The 10,296-nt window shown below is 27.1% G+C and overlaps 1 protein-coding gene across 2 annotated transcripts; it reads right to left on the reverse strand.

Annotated features, from left to right (window-relative positions):
* Window positions 1-3,567: 3,567 nt before the first annotated feature.
* Osi19 (DUF1676 domain-containing protein Osi19) lies at window positions 3,568-9,840 on the reverse strand. 2 transcript variants are annotated; one of them, XM_075288385.1, is made up of 4 exons: window positions 9,560-9,840; window positions 9,153-9,405; window positions 8,888-9,069; window positions 3,568-4,367 (listed from the first exon to the last, which is right to left on the reverse strand). In XM_075288385.1, exons 1-4 carry the CDS (start codon window positions 9,749-9,751, stop codon window positions 4,230-4,232), a joined length of 765 nt encoding a protein of 254 aa, XP_075144500.1. In that variant the 5' UTR covers window positions 9,752-9,840; the 3' UTR covers window positions 3,568-4,229. The 2 variants fall into 2 exon arrangements, with proteins under 2 accessions (XP_075144500.1, XP_075144501.1); XM_075288386.1 differs by lacking the exon at window positions 3,568-4,367 and adding an exon at window positions 8,658-8,837 and having other exon boundaries at window positions 8,921-9,069.
* Window positions 9,841-10,296: the final 456 nt, after the last annotated feature.

Genomic DNA, 10,296 nt, shown 5'->3' on the forward strand with positions numbered 1-10,296 from the left:
TTCTTTTAACTAGAAGAAAAACATTTTTGACGAATAACATAACATTTTAGATCGTGACCATTGTCTTTTAATGGAAACAAAATTCTTTTTATCAATATAATAACATTTTAGATGAGGACAATTGTATTTTTCTTAGAACCATGTTCACTGAGCCAACATGGTTGCAGGTTAAAATGTTACATGGTCGCCGCAAAAATAGCTGCTATCATATTATTTTGCTCTTCGAATATGATTGTGGCAATCATGTTTCTTCTCTGCGTGTGATTTTTGGATAAAATATTATTTTTTATTGCATAAATAACAATCTTGTAATAAAAAACTGTTTTTGTACAAAACTTTAAAATTTGGAAGGAATTCAAAAACTAACAAAAGAAGAATGTGGAGTCGAGTATAAACATTTATACATTATTTTATAATATAAACATAAATTTATTTAGGAGTGAACAGTTTTTTACTAGCATTTAACACCATCGGTCTAAAATTCTTTTTATTTTTCTTTAATAATTCATTTTAAAGAAAATAAACTTTTTAAATTGTTTTAGCTGTAAAACTCGAACTTAATGCCCGCTTTTATATTTGATGGTGTCCGTCAACTCCTCGTGGACTACTTTTTAATAAAGAGGAACTAAAGTTTGTTTTTTTACATTTTACTGTGTAATTTTTCATTATTTCCTCCTTATTTCATTTTACTGTCCCAACTCTAAAAAGAGTATAGTGCCCTTTCGTTATTTTTACGAAGACCCCTGATTTATTTTAACGAAAAATTGTGCCCATAATGCCAAAATGATAAACAAAACACATGTCCACACATACATAAAATGCTGCTCTCAAGGCGAAAACATAAGCTGTTTGTTTTTCAAATGTCTATTCTCTTGGTTCAGAATGTATATTCTCTTTATTCAAATTAAATAATATTTAGACTTAAACGTATCACATTTTTGGACTTATCATAAAACAGTTTTCCGAAACAACATACAAGCGGTTTCACAGAAATTGTTCTCTTTTGACTCTTTTGCTGTGTTATATTGATATCTTTCGTCAACTCTCCCGGTTTCCATCTCTATTTCTCTCTATACTCTCTCTGTCGCTTTGAATAAAATATCACAACATATGTATGTTTAGTCGAAATTTGTAAATTTATATATGTTTACATTCACACATATTATTTTTATGAAACATTCATGCCCCAAACATAATATATTCTAACATATTAACATAGATGTCCCAAACATTTAGTGTTAGTTTAGGAACATTACATGTTCGCACTTAAATATATTGTGGTTTAAAATCGTGCCCGAAACACATTTTGTTTATATCGGAACATATGAAAAACATATTTTTCTAACAGTGTAGTAATAAAATTAGATTATTATTAAAATTAGTAGATTATTTTTGGCGATATGAACCAATTTTTGTGTTATTGGCGATCAGCTATATATATTATACAATTGTTGCATGGCTGTTAGCGGCCATATACTAGTGCTATGTACCAAATTTCAACCGAATGGAATGAATTTTGCTCCTCCAAGAGGATCCGCAAGCCAAATCTGGGGTCGGTTTATATGGGAGCTATATATAATTATGGGCCGATATGGACCAATTTTTGCATGTTTGTTAGAGACCATATACTAACACCATCTACCAAATTTCAGCGGGATCGAATGAAATTTGCTTCTCTTAGAGGATCCGCAAGCCAAATCTGGGGTCGGTTTATATGGGAGCTATATATAATAATGGGCCGATATGGACAAATTTTTGAATGTTTTTTAAGAACCATATACTAACACCATGTACCAAATTTCAACCGGATCGAATGAAATATGCTTCTCCAAGAGGCTCCGGAGATAAATCTGGGGATCGGTTTATATGGGGGCTATACGTAAAAGTGGTCCGATATGGCCCATTTGCAATACCATCCGACCTACATCAATAACAACTACTTATGCCAAGTTTCAAGTCTATAGCTTGTTTCGTTCTGAAGTTAGCGTGATTTCAACAGATGGACGGACAGACGGACATGCTTAGATCGACTCAGAATTAATACACCCCACATCCTATGGTGGAGGGTCTAAAATTTTGTAAGATCGGTCTATATGGTGATTATACCATATAGTGGATCGATACGCATCGTCTTTTGTATGGAACTAAAATACCTCTAGATTTAAAATATCTGGTAAGTTGGATAAAAATTGTGGTATCTAAATGCTCAAGAAAATAAATCTTGATTGAAGCTGTTTCAATAAAATTGGAATAATTAATTTCGTGTTGAATTTGAAGGAGAATTTTGTGTAGTTTTTCCTCCATAACTAACATATTTTAACTTTCCACTTTGGACCTTAAGAAGCAGTGCGCCATTTCTACATCTTATTATCATTAAATTAATTAGACGTTAGCCTCTTATAAAATCCCATAAAAATTAAACATAAATGATATTAAGTTGTTAATAATAGAAATCTCTTAAATGAAATGAAATTGATTGAAAGATAACTAAAGAAATCGCACATTTGTATGTTCAAAGAACGTGAAGTTATTCGAAAAATTGAACGTGTTTGGACGAAACTTAGCAGATGGAGAAATTCAAATCGAAACGTTTGTTTCGAAATGTAATATGTGATTGCCGGTTGGTTTTATTAAATGTCTTCGACTATTTCGTAATCATCAAAGTAAAGGGAAATTAATTAATTAAGAATTTTAGTCAGGTGTTATGGCAGAAGGCCAGCTAGTTTTGTTTAGGCAATATGCCAGATAAATTAGAGAAAGTATAGGGGAAGCTATGGATTTTTAGGTATTTGGTAGAGATTACCTCATTAAACAATGCTAAGGGTTGAAGGGAAAGGAAAAGTGACAACTAAAAAAAATAATAATAATAATAAATAAATATTATTTCATAGTTTGCCATATTTTAGTAAAAAAATATTGAAGTGCTGGGGGAAAGTGAATAATCAAATAAAATTGTTATTTAATTTTAATATTTCTTGAATTATATATATATAGTTTGGTTTTGTTTCTCGAAATTAAAATTATGTTTTTTTTTTTTAATATAAACATTTTTTTGACTAAGAACGTGGCAACCGTCCTAAGATTTTTTATTTTATTTTTTGTAAATTTTGACAAAATAAATAAAAAATAATTAGTGCACACATGTTTCATTTTACTATTTTTCTAAAATAAAAAAATTAATAAATAAAAAATTTGTAATAAAAATAAATATATAAATAAATAATAAATAAAATTCAAAGTTTCTTAAATTATTAATTCAAATCAATATTTTTTTTTCATAATTTAATATTTATTATTTTTTTTAACTTTATTTTTCGCTTTCTTTTAGTTTTTTTTTTTTTGAAAAAAATATGTTTTTATTCATATCCACCATATTTACTTATACATACTTTTATTTAATTGAAAGAAAATTAGCAGAAGATAAAAAATATGGACATATAAAAATTTGCAAAAGTATGTATTGCAAATTTTTATATGCCCATATTTTTTTATCAGCTGCTAATTTTCTTTCAAATACCAGCAAACCTCTCAGAAATTGTATTAAAAAATAAAACTCACATTGATTTTTTTTCTTAACAGCAATAAAAAATATACTTTGTGTTTATTTTTTTTTCTCTTCATTCTTCTCTTTACAAGTTCAATAAATTAATTACAACAAAAATAAATAAATAAATAAATACAGCGTTTTTGTGTTTTTTTAAATAAATAACAATCAACTAAAAGTTAAAAATAGAATACGCTCAAGCAAAAAAAAATTTGCCCAGCTAATGAAGGAGTTCAAAAGAATATGAAAACTTTCTATTTTTCGTCTACTTGACTAAAATTCTTTGGAGTTAATGGTGCATGAAATTCCTCCTCGATAACAGGAAACAGGAAATTGCGTTAAACGGTCTTCTTCTATTTTTAGATGAATTGCAAGTTTGTTGTTAAACTTGGAAATCCATCCGTATTTACACTGGAGGCCCATTTACTTATCCTTTTCCTTAGAATATTGTTTGTTCTCGTTTGCCTAAGATTTCAGCATATTTTGATGAAAGTGTTTTTTTCCGTTTCCTTTTAGTTCCTTCTTTGTAGAGCGTGTTGTTTTTGGTGTTCCCTCCCAAACAAGCGTGACTGATTGTTTGGATTTGCAGGATGGATGGAGTATTTTTGCCGGTTGAGGACTTTATTTATGGGTAATGGAAATGAGGCGTTTTCTTTTGTGGGTGAGTAGTCCTCTTACAAGGCTCTTAATTGTAGGCATTGTAGGCCAAATCTTGGGCTGCAGGAATTGTTTCAAATTGCTCTACACTAGGAATAGAACTGACCGAACGACCATCCCAAGGACCATGGGCTGTGATATGGGCTGAATGATGTTCATGGGCGATCTGAAAGAGGACACAAATTATTATCAAAATCAAATCAAAATGGGATAGATTTTTCCCAAAAGCGAAATAGAAATCATATCGAAAATTGAATTGATTAAAGTTTAGTAGAATTTTTGTTGGCTTCACTGAAAAAAGGTGTTCTTTTTCAGAAGAAGGAAATTTTCAACACAAAAAAAAAACTCTTTTGACCCTATACAATTCTCTTTAAATAATATATAATACTTTACAAATAAAATACTTTACATTAAAGGGAAATTTCCTTTGTCTAAAATTTGGGAAAGTATTTTTTCTTTCGGTGTACCATATTATCAAATCTAATAAAAGTAAATATATAAATAATTTCAATTTATATGAATTAATATTAATTTCAAGAATTTGTTAAAATTTTAAATATATTTTATGTGAATATAAAATATAAAATATTGTTTTTAATATTTTAAATTCAATTGAAGTTTTTTAGTTTAATTAAAAACTTTATTTAATGTAAAAAACTTTAAATTTTGTAAAATGCAATTTGAATTTTTGTAATTTTAAAAATAAGAAAAAAAAATTAAATTACATTACATTAAGTTTTTAATTATTTTTATTTTAAATTATATTATATATATTTAACATTACTTTTTGCGTTTTTTATAAAATTTAACGATTGTGGAAATTTTATTTTTTATTATATTGTTACCTAAAAACAGCCACGTACATGGAGGGGCTAGAGTCCGGGGCCTCGTCCCCTTGAATTTTTTTTTTGGAACCATAGAAAAATATCTTGCCCATATAGAGTCAAGAGGACATTTTCCCTCGGTTCTCCTGAAACAATATTTTGTGTACGTCTATGCCTATAACTATAATATTGTGTGGTTGATATTTATTGCAAACAACATCATCTGACAGTTGACAGATTTAGTCCATTGACAGTTGATTATATTGTTTGCTAGCTTGCAACAGTATTTTGATCTATTGCATTCAGAAATAAAGTTATTCGAGATGGAATCTAAGCATCATAATGTGATTGCTTTATATTTAGCTAAAAAACTATAAGAGCTTATTGCAGAGGTCTCCAGCATTTAAATGTTTATAAATATTTTGTTTCAACCATGGGGTCAAAATGATTGCCGAAAATAATCTGAAGAGAGTATAAGGGCTCAGCACACGTCGAGCAAGAATGGATTCATTTCTATGGCCCAATGGCCATCAAAATCTCCGGATGTGAATCCTTTGGACTTTTAAGCCTGGGGCATTTTGGAGGGTTAGGTAGGCACTAAAAAATACCAAAGTGTCGATCACTGCAAGACGGTACTTCACCCGGAAATTGGCCAAAATACCGCAGAGCCAATTTCGAATGCATGTGATGGCTTTGTCGGTCATATTTCGTGCCAATGGTGAATCTTTCCGTGAATAAATTTAAATTAACTCTTAAATTTGATATTATTTCCGTATATTTTGCCTTTGAGCAATAAAATAAAAAAAAATCATATAGCGGTATACTTTGTTGTACATGCATATCAGCCACTTTTAGGTGACAATATTCTCTTCAACGGGCTACACTTGAAACTTTAGACAGATCGAATTTCTAAATTTTTCTTTTTACCGTGTTTGAATTTTAGTTCCGGGAAGCTAAATGCCGCATCAAGGTCTAAAAAAAGTTCTTTTCGAATATCTAAAACTGATTTCCTGATGATGAAGATACACGACAGGTTTAAGGAATCTACCAGGACGCGAACAACAATTTTGCAATTTTTAATATTTTTGTATTTATATAAAATATTTTACGATTTTTAATTTAAGGTCGATATAATTTATTTTATACGCAATTATTGTTTATAAGCTTGCAAAATTTAATTTGATAACTTAATTTGTTTTGATAACTTATGTTTTTTTTTTTATTTTAGTAAAACATTATATTTGACATGTATGTAAACTTTTTCACGCTCTGATTTTTTTTTATATTTTAGTCTTTATAAAAAATATTTTTCGTTTATTTATTTTAAATTTTTTCTTATTGATTTTTTATGCCAATGGTTTTTATTTTATTGTATTTTAGTTTGTTGTGTTAATTTACTATTTTTTTAATATTAATAAAATTTTAAATTTAATAAATGATGATGATTTGCTATCTTTGTAAACTTTTTTCACACTCAAGATTTGTTTTTCAATTTTATTGCCTTTACATTAAATATTTTCTTATAATTTATTTAAATTTTGTTTTAATTGATTGTATGCAGTTATTGTTATTGTATTTTAGATTGTTTTGATATTATTTTATTTTAGTAGTTTTAAGTTTAAAAAAATAAGATTTGAAATCTTTATCAAATTTTTCATACTCAGACTTTTTTTAAATATTTTTATATTTATATAAACTATTTTGCAACAAAAAATAGTTGATTTTTTTTGGTTTTGTTTTTAAATATTTTTGAATTTATATTTCAATTTTTTTTATGTAATTATTGTTTATTAGTTTGTTTTGATACTTTTTAAAATTAAAAAGATTTAAATAAAAAAAAAAACTTTACATCTTTATAAAATTTTTATTTTATACACTCAGACTTTTTAAAAATATTTTTATATTGAGATCAAATATTTTCCGATTATTTAGTTAAATTTTATTTTATATGAAATTTTTATATTTTGTATTTTTTTTTATATTTTAAATATTGTATTGATGATGCCTTTTGTTTTTAAATATTGTTATCTTTATATTAAATAGGTTCTGATTATTTATTTAAATTTTGTTTTATGTCTTTTTAATGTATATGATATTTTTATAAAATTTTTAAAATATTTTCATATTTATATGAAATATTTTTCAATTACTTATTTAAAGATTTTTTTTTTATATGAAATAACTGTATTTTAATTTATGTTGATGATTTTTTGTTTGTTTTTAATTTTAGTAAAATTTAAAAATTTTCATAATATTTTTATTTTAATTTTATAGTTTTGTTTAAAGCTTTAGAAGTATAATTTTATTTTTTTTTTATTTTATACACTCTGACTTTTTAAAAATATTTTTATATTTAGATCAAATATTTTCCGATTATTTACTTAAATTTTATTTTATATGAAATTTTTATATTTTATTTTGTATTGATGATGCCTTTTGTTATCTTTATATTAAATAGGTTCTGATTATTTATTTATATTTTGTTTTATGTCTTTTGAATGCATTTGATATTTTTATAAAATTTTTAAAATATTTTCATATTTATATGAAATATTTTTCAATTACTTATTTAAAGTTTTTTTTATAGGAAATAACTGTATTCTAATTTATGTTGATGATTTTTTGTTTGTTTTTAATTTTAGTAAAATTTAAAAATTTTCATAATATTTTTATTTTAATTTTATAGTTTTGTTTAAAGCTTTAGAAGTATAATTTTATGTTTTTATTTTATACACTCAGCCTTTTAAAAAAATTTTATATTTAGATCAAATATTTTCCGATTATTTATTTAAATGTTATTTTATATGAAATTTTTATATTTTATTTTGTATTGATGATGCCTTTTGGTTTTAAATATTGTTATCTTTATATTAAATAGGTTCTGATTATTTATTAAATTTTGTTTTATGTCTTTTGAATGCATTTGATATTTTTATAAAATTTTTAAAATATTTTCATATTTATATAAAATATTTTTCAATTATTTATTTAATTATTTTTTATATGAAATAACTGTATTTTAATTTATGTTGATGTATTTTTTTTTTAACTCTAGTAAAATTTAGAAATTTTCATAATATTTTTATTTTAATTTTATATTTTTGTTTAAAGCTTTCGAAGTATTATTTTATGTTTTTTGTAATTAATTTTAATATCGCTATATAGGCCGATTTTGTAATTATTTATGAGATAACGTCCAAATCATTGATGCTATATATCTTGAACTATGACACCCGAACTTATCGGACATCACAATTTATAATTTTGTATTTAAAAATATGTTTTTTTTGCTATTGGAAAAAAATATTTAAATCATAAAATAAATTATGATTTAAATATTTTTAAGTTTTTCGATTTTCAATAATTTTTTTAACCGGCATATGTTCACAAATTTTTTTTTTTTAATTACTTTTCGATATGATTTCTTTCACCTTAAGTTTGTTAATATCTGTTAAAGGATTTGGGATTATGAGAGAGGGAAATGAGAGCCGAAATGCAAAAGATTTAACGAAATTATTTTTGTTTTTGAAGTGCTTGGACTTGTTTTTTTTTTCTGTTAGTTGATGATGGAGGCTCGTGTAAAGGTGTCATAGGCTTAAGCAATTACTTAATTACCTATTTTATTCTTTGGTTCATTTCAATTATTTTTGGAAATTCTTGAAAAAATGCTTTGGTTATATAGATATTGAATTTTTTGGTTGCTCTCTTTGTTTAATAGTATGCTTGCATTTCGGTTCTCTTTCTCTTCGAAAATAAATACACGCACTCTCTCTCTCTCATTCTCCCTTTCTCAATTAACATCCCGCAAATGCCTAAAAGTAGACAGTAGTGGTGTTAGCAAATTCTTATAGGGGGCACTTACCTTTTTGCAAAGTTGGAAAATGGCTAAACCAACCGAAACAAGGAAGGAGAAGAAACCCAAGCCTAAGGCATTCATGGCCTTAATTTTCAAAATACCAATAGCCATGGGAATAATGGTGATAGCCTTCAATAAGATCAAGACCATGATGGGCATGGCCATTTTACGCAAACGATGTTTCTTGACTGGTTCATAAAAAATAGAAAAAAAAAATTGATAAATAAAAATCTTCTGTAAATGGAAAATTCTAATGGCATGTGTTGCATACCTTTTTTGAAAAGGCCTCCCTTTTTGCCTTTGCCTTCAAAGACATCGTCACTGGAGAATTTGATATTCAGATTTAATTCATCATTAGCCAAGTTACGTGAGGAGACAGTGACTTTGGTCTCAGCCATAGGCAAGTCCATGGTAACGTCGTGACCTTGTAAATAACTTTCGACAACATCAAAGAAATTGCCACTGGAACGGCCCTCAACTGAGGGAGATTGATAGCCATTGGATTTAACTTCAACATTGGAGATCTTTTGAAAAAACAAGAAAAATAAAATTGAAGTATAATTTTTTTAAACATCAGAAATTATTTAGAATTTTTTGTAATTAATTTTTTTTTTATTATTCTTTACAAAACAGAAAATATTTTTATTTTATAATTAATAAAACTATACTCAATCTTACCTTGAAATCATCTTTCGTCATTACCGTGTCCAAAAATCTCATAGCTCTCACCTTAACACAGGCCATACTGTCACTACCGCTTTCACATTTGGCATTCTCATCTTCGATCATGCTCTGCATGTTAACGGCATGACACCCAATGGCCGTTAGACCCAATAAGGCCATAAGGATCATATATTTAGAAGAAATCATGGTGTATCCCCTCAAAAATCTGATATCTCTGCTAACCAAAAACCGTCGCGCTATTTTCCCCGTAAGCTTACCGTGTGCACTGTGGTCAGTGTGAAATGACAATTGCAAATAATAATTAAATTTCTATTGTCCACGTTTTTTATACTAAGCATTAACGACACAAAAATAAAACAAACAACATTCGATGGAACACTAAAGAAAACAGAGCAACATGTCAGAAATCAATCGATTGCAGACTCGACTTTACTCTCCACAACTCTCACAGGGCAAACGATGAAATTCATTGTCAATGGTGGATGTGGAAAAAATGTTTACAATGTATAATGCTAGTAGGCCAATTGAAATGACAGACATGGCCAATAGTGGTTACTGCCACTGCCACCACTACACCGCCACCAATACCACCACAGCAATGCATTTAAAATCTCCAACTCTCCGTAGCTACGCTATTGATTTTCATAGAGAGCCATCTGAAGTGGTTATTGGCTTTAGCCATTATGGCGTATACTTTACGTTATTTTCTTCTTCTTTATAATGAAGTGCGT

Source organism: Haematobia irritans, chromosome 1 (genome assembly GCF_050003625.1).
Source record: "Haematobia irritans isolate KBUSLIRL chromosome 1, ASM5000362v1, whole genome shotgun sequence".
In the NCBI taxonomy this organism is placed as follows: domain Eukaryota; kingdom Metazoa; phylum Arthropoda; class Insecta; order Diptera; family Muscidae; genus Haematobia; species Haematobia irritans.

What these genes read in the sequence shown, in the direction of transcription:
- Osi19 (XM_075288385.1), bottom strand. Translation starts at nt 9,751, where the DNA reads ATGATTTCTTCTAAATATATGATCCTTATGGCCTTATTGGGTCTAACG. An exon ending in TGACGAAAGATGATTTCAAG is followed by an intron (nt 9,406 to 9,559) that starts GTAAGATTGAGT and finishes TTTTTTCAAAAG; the next exon opens with ATCTCCAATGTTGAAGTTAA. An exon ending in TTTTCCAACTTTGCAAAAAG is followed by an intron (nt 4,368 to 8,887) that starts GTAAGTGCCCCC and finishes GTCCTCTTTCAG; the next exon opens with ATCGCCCATGAACATCATTC.